This window comes from Sylvia atricapilla, chromosome 6, assembly GCF_009819655.1.
Source record: "Sylvia atricapilla isolate bSylAtr1 chromosome 6, bSylAtr1.pri, whole genome shotgun sequence".
Taxonomy (NCBI): domain Eukaryota; kingdom Metazoa; phylum Chordata; class Aves; order Passeriformes; family Sylviidae; genus Sylvia; species Sylvia atricapilla.
Window position 1 is genome coordinate 10,301,548 of NC_089145.1, and position 12,630 is coordinate 10,314,177.

The following is a 12,630-nucleotide window of genomic DNA, read 5'->3' on the forward strand; positions in this document are numbered from 1 at the left end:
TGAGGGGAGGCGGCCGTGAGGGGAAGCGGCCGTGAGGGGAGGCGGCCCTGAGGGGAAGCGGCCCTGAGGGGAGGCGGCCGTGCTGCCCCGCTGCAGGAGCTCAGCGCTCTGTGCTCCCTTCCCTGCCGCCGTGGCAAGGTTCGAAATGGCTTGGTGGTACAGCGGCAGCCGCTGAGAGAGCCCCTGACCCAGCAGGGCGGATGTTTTGGGCTCTTGGTTTGCCTAAACTTTATTTTGGCTGTAGAGGAGGTGATCTAGTTAGTGTAGTTGTTCACCTGAGACAGGGGACGGCGCTTGGCTGGAAATGTCGGATAATCTGTCGCTTGCCTGTGTCATAGGGTTATGCTGTTCCTCTTTCTGTATTGTTCCACTTCGGACAGCTGCCACAGAAGTTCCCCTTCCTGACAGGCAAGAATGTGCTTTTGCATAACCTTTTCATGTTTTGCCCTACCCAAGAAAGGATGATGTAAAGGAGCTTTAGGTTTAAGTCCTGTTTGAATTCTGTGATTGTGTAGGAAACGGGTTCCTACTGTCTCTGGTTTCTTTGCCGGGGAATAGGAGAGCCTCCCTTGTGAGTCATGGAATCACAGATTTCCAGACTGGTTGGTATTAGAAGGGACTTCAAAGACCATCCAGTTCCACCCCCTGCCATGAGCAAGGACGCTTTCCACTCAACCAGACAAGAAAAGAAGTTCAGCTTGCAGCTTTTCTGGTATTAATTCTTATCATGTGTGAGATTTTCACCTCTGTTTTTAAAACACAGCTATCCAGACCATAACACCCTTCCTGCTGAATATCAGTGCCCAAACCCAAAAGGAAATGTGTGGTTTCAGACATTTTGCTGAGTTTCTGAGACTCTCAGTGACACTGGGTTTTATGAAAACCCAGTGAAAGAGACAAAGATGGATTTATAAGTATAACTTAACTATTTTAATAACTCTTGTACAGTGCATGGTTATATCATTGTCTTCTTTGCTCAGGTACATCAGTGTACAGTACTTTATAGCAGTGTCTGCAGGCAGTACAAACAGAACAGATGCACAGCTCAGTCACATGGAAATCTGCAAAAGTGACCTCTGCAGTAAGGTCTGCTGAGATACTTGTTTTGGGCAGTGCTCCTGTGGCTCCCAGCTTTACAGAGCTGTCGTGTGCACTCCTGTTAAATCCCAGATAACTCTAATTCCCTGTATTTGCCTTTCTCTCTACATCCCAGGGCTAGAAGGTGGTGTGTTTCCTATATCAACATTTGTTTGTATTTTCATTTTAGAAACTTTCTCGCCTCCTGTGCTTGCCATCCTGCTTCCCTTCTCCACCCTAATCCAGAGCCAGGGCTTCTCAGGAGGATTGTCCTCTTCATCCCTCCCTGACAATGTGAGTGCCCTTCTCAGATCCCAGCAGGGCTGTGACTAAACCCAGGATCCTGCCCTGCCTGCACTGCTGCTGCCAGCAGTGTCCTCTTTCAAAGGAAAAAAACATTATCCATCGGAGACACTTAAGAATAAAGCCAAAACTGAGGTGCCCTGGCATTCTCAGATTTAGACACAAATTCCCCAGACACTGTTTTAAAGCTTTTTCCATTAAATGTGCAAGGACAGGCACAGATTTGGGCAAAGACTCTGCACGTGCTGAGAGAGAAAACCCAACTGTCCCTGGGCTGTGGGCAGCTCTGGAGCTGTGTTTGCTTCTCTGCTTTGCAATCAGGTTGGTCTGTCAGTTAAACAGGGATAGAAATGCAATGTGCCAAACTTGCTGTGCACAGGAACTACGCTGCTTGCTTGAGTTCAGAAACTGTGAGTAGATCTTGGAAGCATAAAATTTGGAAGCATTTTGCCTCTAGGGAGAGAGATTTTCCTCACTCTTATTTACAGATTGTTATAGATAAATGCACATAACTTTATGAAGGAAAACAGGAAGTCCAGAGCAACATCCTGTGCTAAATTAGATTATTTTTTTTCGTGTGCCCATTTAATTGGAGTTAAACCTGCCCTTCCCAGTGTGCCTTGGGGTTTCAGCTCTTTGGGAATCTAACGTGAAGGCGGGGTCGAGGGACCAACACCCTGGGAAGGGCTGTGGGTGTGCCTGGGTCAGGAGCAAATGGTCAAGGGCTTATCTTCTCCTGGTCTGAGGCCGGGTTTGGCAACACCACAACATCCCAGGGCAGGATCGGTGCCCCAGGGCAGCATCGGCGCCCCAGGGCAGGATCAGTGCCCCAGGGCAGGATCGGTACCGCAGGGCAGGATCGGTGCCCCAGGGCAGGATCAGTGCCCCAGGGCAGGATCAGTGCCCCCGGGCAGGATCAGTGCCCCAGGGCAGGATCAGTGCCCCAGGGCAGGATCAGTGCCCCCGGGCAGGATCGGTGACCCCGGGCAGGATCGGTGACCCCGGGCAGGATCAGTGCCCCAGGGCAGGATCGGCGCCCCAGGGCAGGATCAGTGCCCCAGGGCAGGATCAGTGCCCCAGGGCAGGATCGGTGCCCCCGGGCAGGATCAGTGACCCCGGGCAGGATCGGTGCCCCCGGGCAGGATCAGTGACCCCGGGCAGGATCGGTGCCCCAGGGCAGGATCGGTGCCCCAGGGCAGGATCGGCGCCCCAGGGCAGGATCGGCGCCCCAGGGCAGGATCGGTGCCCCCGGGCAGGATCGGCGCCCCCGGGGCAGGATCGGTGACCCCGGGCAGGATCGGTGCCCCAGGGCAGGGCTGCACTGCCGCCCTGAGCCCCAGCCTCTGCATCAGCGGCGGAGGGCAGGGGGAACTCAGCTATTTCCAGATTCAGAGCCCCTTGTTTGTCACCCCTGCTCGTTCCTGGGCACTGACAGCTCATCTCAGCTGTTCAGAGACAGCACTAACTGGTCTGTGGATTTGAGGGAGCAGCCAGACTTTGGGAATGTGTGTTGCCTTTCTGGCCTTGTCCAGTGAGGGGGCACATGGGGACAGGAGGGGGACAGGGAGTTGTCACCAGGCCTGTGCTCGTGGGCTGCAGGGGACACCTGCACTGAGGAGGAAATGGAGATGGGGCTGCCTTAGGCTGCCCAGAGAGGTCGTGACTCCCCATCCCTGGAAGTGGCCAAGGCCAGGCTGGACAGGATTTGGAACAACTTGGGCTGGTGAAAGGCGTCCCTGCCCAGGGCAGCGGGTGGAATGGGATGAGCTTTAACGCCCTTTCCTTAAAGCCAAACACTGCAGGGTTCCAAAGCCTCATTCCCGCGGTGCAGGCTCCAGGCCTGAGGCTGAACTCTCCTGAGCTGTGCCACGCCTGCTCTGCCGGCGAGGGGGCGGGAGCAGGGACAGCCCTCGGAGAAAAGCCGGGGGCTTTGTTTGTTTGAATCCAGCCCCGTGTGAATCCTGCTCCGATCGCATGCATGGAAAATTTCAGTATAAAATATATAGTTATAAAAAAAATACTTCATGCAAAATTAAAACACCTTTCCCAGTGGGACGTGGTCTTATTGTCAACCCTTCCCAAGAGTGTTCAAGGAATTGTCACTCTGATGGCAGCTGGACCCCAAGGGAGCTCTGCTGCCCCCGGCCTGGGCCGGGAATCATTGCTTTCGTTCCCTTTTTTTCTGCACTACTTAGGGCTAAGAGCTGAACTAAAGCAGAGAGACTTTAATTAGCAGAATCAATCCTTTCCTGGCGGCGCTTCATGATCTCCTGGAGCTCTGACTCTCTTCCACTTTTCTGGAATGGAAACAAAACAGGAAGTTTGGGTTTGAAGTTCAAGCTGTAGTTAAATTACAGTATTTAATGAATGCTATTAATATTACAGTATTTAATGAACCTAGGAGTAGAGCTAGTTTCAAAGAGAGGGGTGAGATCAGTAAAAAGCAGATTAATTAGTGGAAACAGGGGGATCTCCCTTAAGGATTTGGGGCCTTTTGCTTAAAAGACACTTCACAATTAGACTTCTTTTATTGCTGGTGTGGGTTTTGGTTGCATTTTCTTCCCCAACTGTATTTCTTTAAAAGCCTGTTTAATGAGCTGTCTGACACTGCTGGTACAGCCCCCCACTGCAGCAGGAATTACCCAGAAAAACACCTACCTCCAGCTGGGTTTTCTCCACCGTGATCTTGCTGTAGACTCTGTTTCCCTCATCACCACACACCTTCTTCAGCTCCTCTCTGTTGAGGGAGAAGAGCTGAGCTCCAGTGAGGATGCCCAGGTGCTCCACGGTCCTGGGGAGACACAAAGTGGGGAGGTGATGGTTGTGCTGCACGTGGCCTCGTGCCAGAGGGGAGGAGTGGGAGAAGGGAGGCTGGGAGCTGCACTGGGACCGTGTCACAGAGCCCTGGGGCTGTGCCAGGATGGCAGCTGCAATTCCAGTGGCATTTCAGGCCGTGGGTTTAGTTCCTTAATTATTTTTTCTCCAAGAAAATGTTTCTAAGAGAGAAAGGGAGTTGGTTTGGGCTCTGAGCATCCTGGTTATTTATAGAGCCTGGATTTAATAGGGTTGAAATCTGATTTGCATCACAGGCTCTGTAAGTAAATCCCAGTGACTTGTCCCAGGTGAGATGGTGCCAGAGCCTCCCCTGCTCCTTCTCCAGGGAAGGATGAGCATTTCATGTGGCAGGAGAGCAAATCTTACTCTTTGCTGAATGACTTGGCCTCCAGCCAGGCTTTGACTTCTTCAGTGCTGGATTCAAAGGTGAGGGGCACAAAAACTTGCTGAGGCTTTTCCACTTTGAAATTCCTGTGGGGAGGCTGAATTTTATTGTTTGTGATCTTCTTTAGCAGCTCGTCGTTCAGCTCATCCATTTGGTGAATAAGTTCTGTAGAAACAGGTAGGGAATGAAATCAAGTCTTCAGTTAAAAATCCCATTAAATGTGTTTGTGGGGATATTGTAAGGAAAACAGGGATGTGGCTCAGTGTTTTTATCAACTCTGTAAATACAGCCCAGGAAAGTGCTTACTTTTGTATTTTAGTTCTAAAGAACAAGCTCAAGTGCTCTGTTGGAGCAGTAGGGTGAGCAATGGCATTTGGACCTTCAGAACTCCATTGGGGACAAATGTGTACAGGGAGATCACGGTGGTTTTGGAGGCTGGAGGGCCCTGGAAGAGAGTGGGGGATCTCCCCTTTTCCTGCAAGCCAAGAGTCTCTCTTCAACTTTTGAAACTTTCTCTTTGGGAGAAACTGTGATTTCTGCAGTTCTCCTGCAGCATGAAGGACAGGAGAGATCACAGAATCCCAGCTAGGGGATCTAAAACGTGGCTTTATGGTTTCTTGCAGCATGACTGGGGAGAGAGCCTCAATTTCACCTGTTTTGTGAACAGATTTACAGTGGGACCAGTTGTTTCTCATGTTTCTAACTCCCCCTGTTCCTCCTGCCCCATTCAAAGGTCATAAAACCCCTCAATACCCACCAGCTCCTGCTCCAGGTGTGTGGAGGGGTGAAAACCTGACCTGAAAGAGTCTTTGCTCTCGAGTGGTGACAAGGGACAGGGTCAATTCCCTGAGGGCTGGTGTTGGGGTTTTGCTTCAGTTTGTCATCTTCCTGGGTTTGAGTTGTTTAGTTCCCTTTGGGCTGGTGAAATAAGGGAACTGCTCTGCAGACTACACAGCAAGAGGGGAAAACCCCAACCCCCATGAGGCAGCAGAGGTCAGGGGATGAACTCTGTGTTTCTGAGAACCATGTTCCCATTTTCCTCTGCCCCTGTGTTGCCATTTATTTTCCTCCCATCACCCCTTGGCTGTTGCCTGAGGTGAAAGGATAGATCTGTGAGAATCTATGGTTGGAGATTTGGGATTGAGAACTTTTCAATCCTCTCTGCCACTTCTCGTCAGTAATTTGCTGATCCCAGAGCTCCAGGTTTTGCTCTGCAGGGGAACAGAAGCATCAGGAAGCACAAACTGGGAGTGAGCAACACACTCATGACGAGATGAGCTTGAAGGTCCCTTCCAGCCCAGGCCATCCTGTGATTCTGTGAGAACTCCAGTGACACTTCATCCAGTGTCGCTTTCCCCATGAAACTCCTGAGGACTGTGGAGAATAACTCTGTCTGTGCCCAGCAGGGGATGAGCAGGGATCAACAGGGAGTTGTTGTGCTCCCTCCTCACTGTGGTTAAGATGGGACTGATGTGTCTGAGCTGAGGAAGTGACACAGCACAGCACAGGCAGCCTGTTCCAGCTCTGGATTTGAGCAGAGCTCCCTTGGCACTGCTCAGACACCAGCAGGGAAAGCAGAGTTGGTGCTTCCTGGTATCCTGAGCTCTCTCCTGCCCCTGGGAAGGGGAGGGGACAAACCTTTCCCAGGAGTGCTCACATACCTCCAGGATTTCATCCTTCAGCACCGAGAGCTCGTTGGCGTTTCGTGCAGTGAAATCGTAGCGGATTTTGGCAAATCTCCTGGGCACAGCCACTCCCTGGGCCTCAAAATTCCTGCAGGAGAGAAAAACTGGAGTTTTAGTGGAGGCTCATCTGATAACGGGGCCAGTGTAGGTTCACTGGTGGAACATGAGTGGTGGTTGGGAGTTTGCATTTGGAGGGGCAGGGTCCCTCTGCTCTTTTGAGGAAGATTTTCAGCTCTTGTTTCAGTGAAATCCCTTGGGGCTGGGAACAAGCAAGCAAACCAAAGCCGTTTGATATGGGGCCTTCCTGGAGGGCTGTGAGGCTGGAAGGGTGGAAGGAAATGCTGCTTTAAGGCCTGGGGGGGCTGACACAGCAGGACCTAAAGGCTCCAACTGCAGCTCCTGGGGAAGAGGAGGTGTGAAACCCTCCCTGTCCAGCCGGTGGAAACAACTGCCCCAGGTGCCAGAGCAGGGAGGAGATGGGGGAGTAGGAATTGAAAATCCAAGCAGGCAGAACCCAGTGGAAATCTGTGGGGTTTTCATCAGACAATGCCGAACTGCTGGCACAGAATTCTGCAGGTTCCCAGGAAAAGTGAGTTTGAATGTTTCTATTCTAAGGTGTATTTGGACACAGGGGAAGAGAAGTGCATTCATGTGTTAGCTTGAGACACCAGAACATACGGTTTTCAAAGTTGAATTGGCTTTTTGTTTGAAGAGAGACAAAATGAATATGGTAGATTGTTGAAAATGGTGCAAAAGTGGAATGAAAGGTTCTTTTGGACCCAGACTGAAAAGTTTTGCTTTGTTTTGTTTTGTTTTGTGTTGCCTGGCCTAGGGAAATTTAGCATATCTCATCTTTTTCTTTTCCAGCTGAGTGAAGTGTTATCTTTTTAATCCAAAAACCATTCGCTGTATGGAAAAACAGTCTTGCTTTGTGAAAGGAGAGGTAGGGAAAATTTTAATGCTCTTCCTATGGATCTTTTTGCTTATGAAATGTAACCTGCACAGATACCTGATTCCATATTCACAGGGCCTCAGGTTCTCCTTCTGTTTAGGTCGTTGTTGTAACTCAGGGCCATCAGTGCTTCCAGCACTGCCAGCAGCTCTGTTTTTCCCTTTCTGACCTACTGGGTTTGGCCAGTGGTTTGAAATCCATGTACTGGGGAAGCTCAGTTCTTTGTGAACCTCTAAAATCTGGCATTGGAAAATGAGCCCATTATGCTTAAATTCATTAATTTATAATTCATTTCCCTGCCCTCATTAGCTGCGTTAGGTGATCAGAAGAAAGTTGAAACCACTCATTTAGTGTTGGATACCACAAACTGGTTGCAGGGCAGTCTTCAGCTCATGTGCTTGGGGACAGCTCCTGGTCCGGTTATTTCCCTGTGGAATATTTCAGCTGTAATTCCACAGTGGGGGAGAGCTTGGAGGAGTCAAACTGAACCCAGCAGGCGGGGAGGGAGCGCTGCCTTTGTCCAGCAGTGCCTTGAAGGCAAGGAGGTGGAGAAAATCCCAGTTAGGTTGGAATTCCTGCTTTTGTGGCATTCCAGAAGGTAACTCAGTCAGGAGGGAGGAGTTTGAGGCCGGTGTGTGCCTTGTGTGCACCTGGACCATGCAGAGGGACCTGTACTGAAGGTTGTGGTCCTGCTGGGGCTTTCAGGACACTTGTCTGCAGCCAAGAGCCGAGATTTACTACAGTAAATAACTGTAGTACCGAGGGATGCCTGTTTGTGCTACGGTGGGGTCTCCTGGCTGGAAAACTTGTTCAGGCTACTCTGAAAAGAGCAGGAGCAAAGCAGGAAAAATATCTGTCCCAGGGCTGTCATCCTGGCAAATTAACAATTCACTTGCAATTTGTTTTTTTTCTGACGTGTTATCTGTAAGGAAGATTTGCTATTGAGGGCGTGCAAGGCAGATAAACAGGTACAACACCTATCCCAGCAGAAGGGAAATCCTCTCTCCTCTTGCCTCTATCCTCTTGCCTCTCTCCTCTCTCTGCTGATGTCTGGGGAGATGCCGCCTTGGTAAAAGGCACCTGATCATTTCTGTTCCAGGATTCCATTCTGCCATTTGTGGTTTGCCTGTGCTGAGACAGGTGGAAATGTTTCCCTAGGTGTGTTGTCTGCCAGTCATTAAAAACAGACTCCAGTCTTCTCGTGTGAACTAAATTCTCCTTATTTTTCCCAACTTCACCGTGAAAACTGGGATTGGAGAAAAGAAATGATCCTAATTCTTTCCCTGCTCTACACTGCATTTGTACCACTTGATGTTCCCACCAGGACATGGTGCAGGAGAATCTTGGTGGCCGCAGCTGGGAACTTGGTGGATTGGAAGCAAGGCTGAAGGGTTTGTCCACTAAGAGAAGTGGTGATTTATAAACCAGAGCAGGGTGGTATTCCACACCAGGGATTTGGGATTGGTGATGGTCCCAATCCATCATCTTTCTGTTCATTTTCTTTGGGATGCTGCCGCCTGCTGGGCTGGGGGAACTGTTCCTTCACATTTCCATTTAATTTTCTGTATTTCATTAATTCTCTGTGGAAATCTGCTTTTAATAAAAAGGCTCCTGAGGCTATTGATGACATCCCAGGTTCCTGGGATTCACAGGTGTGTGTTCAGATCAAGGATTGTTCTGGCTGGCAGAAGCTGCACCAATCTCCCAGGAATCTCAGTCTGGGTTTGTCTTTTCTCCCAATTCTCAGTTTGGGGGTGCAGTGCAGCCCTGCCCTGTGGACCTCCTAGAAGAGTTTTGGGGTTAAAAAGATTATTTTCTATTCTGCAGTATTTCCCTAGAACTTGATTAAAAAGAATAAAACTCTATCAATGTGGTTTTAATTGGTTCATTTGCATTGGTTAATTAAAGCGAATCAAGGAGAAAGAGCTTGAGCAGCCCTTGGTTGGAGCTGGCAGCTCTTTATTGTCTCTTCATTCTTTGGATTTCTTTTAATTATTTCTTAAGCAGTTACTGCAATTAAGATACACAGTGAGAACAGCACTGCTGCCCTGCTGGATTGGGAAATCCAAGTGCAGTTCCTTGGAGAGATTGAGGGGATGGGGAGCTGAGCCTCAGGCTGGGTTTTGGCAGCGGGAGTTGGGTGAGGAGGGGAGAGGGGAGATCCCCCAAAGCTGGTTAAAGGCCGCTGGGTTTGGGGGCCCCCACCCCAAAAAGGGTCCTGGTTAAAGGGGAATTGAGGAAGCAGCAGGATCGGGGGGCTGTGCTGGAACCCCCAACCCCTGGGCAGGGATGGGGGGCAGTGCCAGGGACACCACGGAGGGGCTGTGCTGGGATCCCCAAATTCCAGCCAGGAACGCTGGGCACTGCCAGACCTTGGGGACACGGGCTGATGGAGAACGATTTTCCATTAGTTCCTCCCAGGCTCAGCACCTGGCATTTCATCGCAGTCCCACAGGCGGAAAATCCCACGCGAACAGCTGGAATCCCGGCCGATCACACAGGAGCCAGCCCCGGAGACTAAACGAGCCGTTCCACAGATTTATTTTTCTTATTTATTTATTTTCGTTGTAATTTAAAGCAGAACATTGCCCGTTCCTCCCACCTACCCCGACCCCATATTCTTTAATTTGGCGGTTTCTCTATCAGAATTATCTGCTTACGCTGGATAAAATTTCCAAAACCATTCACCGGCGCCGGGAGCCCCGGCGGGGCGGGTTCGGCCCCAGCGCCCGTCCCGGAGCGGCTCCTCCCGCCAGCGGCGAGCCCGGTCCCTTTCCCAGCCCCATCCCGGTCCTCCGGCCCCGGGACCCCCGGCGGACACGGCCGGGACCCGGACCCGAAGCCCCGGTGCCGAAGCCCCGGTGCCGGGAGCGGCCCCGGTTCGGCCCCGCTGTGAGGGGCGGGGCCGCGAGCGATGGCTCCGCCCCCACCCGGGGCGGGGCGGGGCCTGGGGCGGCTCCGACTCAGGCGCGCGGGGCCCCAGCGCGGCTGCGCGGGGCGGGGCCGAGGTGATTTAATCCCCGGGACGCGCCTCCGCCGCCATTTGCTCTCTCCGAGCACGGTGCGGGTGGGGTCTCTCTGTCCGCGCTCCCCAGGTGGGGCGCGGGGGCTTCGACCTCCCCTCCTGTCGGCCTCTACCCTTCCTTTCTACCCTTCCTTTCTACCCTTCCTTTCTTCTCCCCGTGTTCCCCTGCTCTCTCCCCCTTTCCCCGTCTTCACTCTCTCTCCCTCAGATTCTCCCCGTCTTTCGCTCCAAATCCCCCGCACTCCTTCATCTCCTGTGCCTACCCTCCTACCCCCGTCTGTTCCCTCTCTTCCCCTCTGTCCGCCCTCCTTCTCCCCCCTCGCCTGGCCTTTCCCGTCCCTTCTCTCCGCAGCCCCATCCCCCGTCCCCACCGCCCCCCATCCCCTCTCGTCTCTCCCCGTCCTCCCCTGTCCTTCATTCCCTCAGCCGCGGGGCTCGGGGTGCCGGAGAATAAAGCCCAGAGGCCGGAGCCCGGCGCCCCCTGCCCTGGCTGGAGCCCCTCACGGGGCGGTTCTCAGGGACCGCCCGACACCGCCGGGGCTGCGGCTCTCCCCACATCGCTGTGGGGCTCCCCGGGCGGGCTCGGGGCTGGGCGTCGGGGAGAGCCCCCTCCTCAGGAGGGGGTCCAGGAGGGGAGTCGGGGGCTGGGGGGAGAGGGAGGGCCCCCTCCTCAGGAAGGGGGTTTCGGGGCGGGGGGTGGCCCCCTCCTCAGGAGGAGGGGGTCGGGGGGCGGGGTAGGGAGGGCCCCCTCCGGAGGAGGGGGTCCAGGGGAGGGGTCGGGGCGGAGGGGGGGGGATTTTCCCCCTCCAGTCCCCGCCCTCTCCCCTGGGTCCCCTCCTCCGGACCGGGGAGAGGGAGGGGAGGGCGGGCGGGGTGGGGGGAAGCAGAGGGGGTCACGTCACTCTGTAGCGTGAAAACACACCAGACAAACAAACGGCCCCTCCCGGCCAGCCCCCCACCCCGCCCGCCCTCCCTCCCCCCGGGCCCCGGTCCGGAGGAGGGGACCCAGGGGAGAGGGCGGGGACTGGAGGGGGAAAATTCCCCCTCCGCCCCGCCCCCTCCTCTGGACCCCCTCCTCCGGAGGGGGCCCTCCCTATCCCCCCCCAGCCCGACCCCCTCCCCCAGACCCCCTCCTGAGGAGGGGGCCACCCCCCCAACCCAGGCCACCCCCAGCCCCCGACTCCCCCCGAGACCCTCTCCTCCTGAGGAGGGGGCCCCCCCTGAGCCCCAGCCCCGACCCCCGGGGACACCCCAGTGTGATGTGGGGAGAGCCGCAGCCCCGGCGGTGTCGGGCCGTGTGTTGAACTGGATGGGGACACCCGCCGAGCGGGCCCGGCCCCGTGAGGGGCTCCAGCCAGGGCAGGGGGCGCCGGGCTCCGGCCCTCCGGCTTTATTCTCCGGCGCCCCGAGCCCCGAGGCTGCGGGGAAAGGGAGAAAGGGGGATGGAGGACGGGAATAGGTGGGCAGAGGGGGCAGTCGGGGACAAGGACGGAGGGCAGGTGGGAGGGTCGGGGTGTGCAGGGCAGCCGGGAGGGAGGGAACAGGGAGATGGAGTGGGAAGGAAGGGTAGAGGACGGAGTGGGAGAAATGAAGGCAGACTGGGGGGAAGGCAGCATAGGGCGAGGGCAAGGAGAGGCGGAGTCGAGGAAGGAAAGGTGGAGGAAGGAGAGGGAGGACTGAAGGCAAGTGGAGAAGAACTGGGGGAGGTTAGGGGAGCAGGGAGAGGGGCCAAGTGGGAGCAAGGCTGGAGTGTGTGTGGGGAGAAAAGTGGAAGGAGGAGAGGGCGGGTGGAGGAGTAGGGTAGGGTTGGGTGTGTAGGGGGATGGGGGGGACCGGGCCGAGGGAGAGGGAGTAGAGGGTGGGGAAGGGGAGGAAGGGAGGGAAGAAAGGAGAGGTATAGAGGAAGAGAATTACGGAAGAAAAGAGATAAAGAGGAAGAGAAATATAGAGCCCGGCCCGCTCGCAGCGGCTCCAGCCGACCGCCGAGAGGCAAATGGCTCCGAGAGCGATTCCCGGGGCTTAAATCCCCTCGGCCCCGCCCCGCGCAGCCGCTCTGGGGCCCGGCGCACCTCTCGGCCCCGCCCTTCGCACTGTGCCGGTCCCGCCCTTCGCACTGTGCCGGCCCCGCCCTTCACACCTGTGCCGGCCCCGCCCTTCACACTGTGCCGGCCCCGCCCTTCGCACTGTGCCGGCCCCGCCCTTCGCACTGTGCCGGCCCCGCCCTTCACACCTGTGCCGGCCCCGCCCTTCACACCTGTGCCGGCCCCGCCCTTCGCACTGTGCCGGCCCCGCCCCGCCCGTCAATCCCGGCGGAGCCGCGCCGCTCCGCTTTGTGCGGTGGACGCTCATCCCGGCTGCGGCGGGACCG

General features: G+C 55.0%; 1 protein-coding gene and 1 long non-coding RNA gene across 3 annotated transcripts; one reads left to right on the plus strand and one right to left on the minus strand.

Moving 5' to 3' along the window:
- The first annotated feature begins 555 nt into the window (after positions 1–555).
- On the plus strand, positions 556–9,775 carry LOC136362327 (uncharacterized). Of its 2 annotated transcripts, XR_010743769.1 has the most exons (3): positions 556–712; positions 1,268–1,371; positions 9,659–9,775. It is a non-coding gene; the product is annotated as an uncharacterized lncRNA (long non-coding RNA). The 2 variants fall into 2 exon arrangements; XR_010743768.1 differs by lacking the exon at positions 556–712 and having other exon boundaries at positions 1,168–1,371.
- LOC136362326 (epidermal growth factor receptor kinase substrate 8-like protein 2) lies at positions 3,591–6,363 on the minus strand. The gene is made up of 4 exons (XM_066320736.1): positions 6,262–6,363; positions 4,582–4,765; positions 4,039–4,171; positions 3,591–3,677 (listed from the first exon to the last, which is right to left on the minus strand). Exons 2-4 carry the CDS (start codon positions 4,749–4,751, stop codon positions 3,606–3,608), a joined length of 375 nt encoding a protein of 124 aa, XP_066176833.1. The 5' UTR covers positions 4,752–4,765; positions 6,262–6,363; the 3' UTR covers positions 3,591–3,605.
- Positions 9,776–12,630: the final 2,855 nt, after the last annotated feature.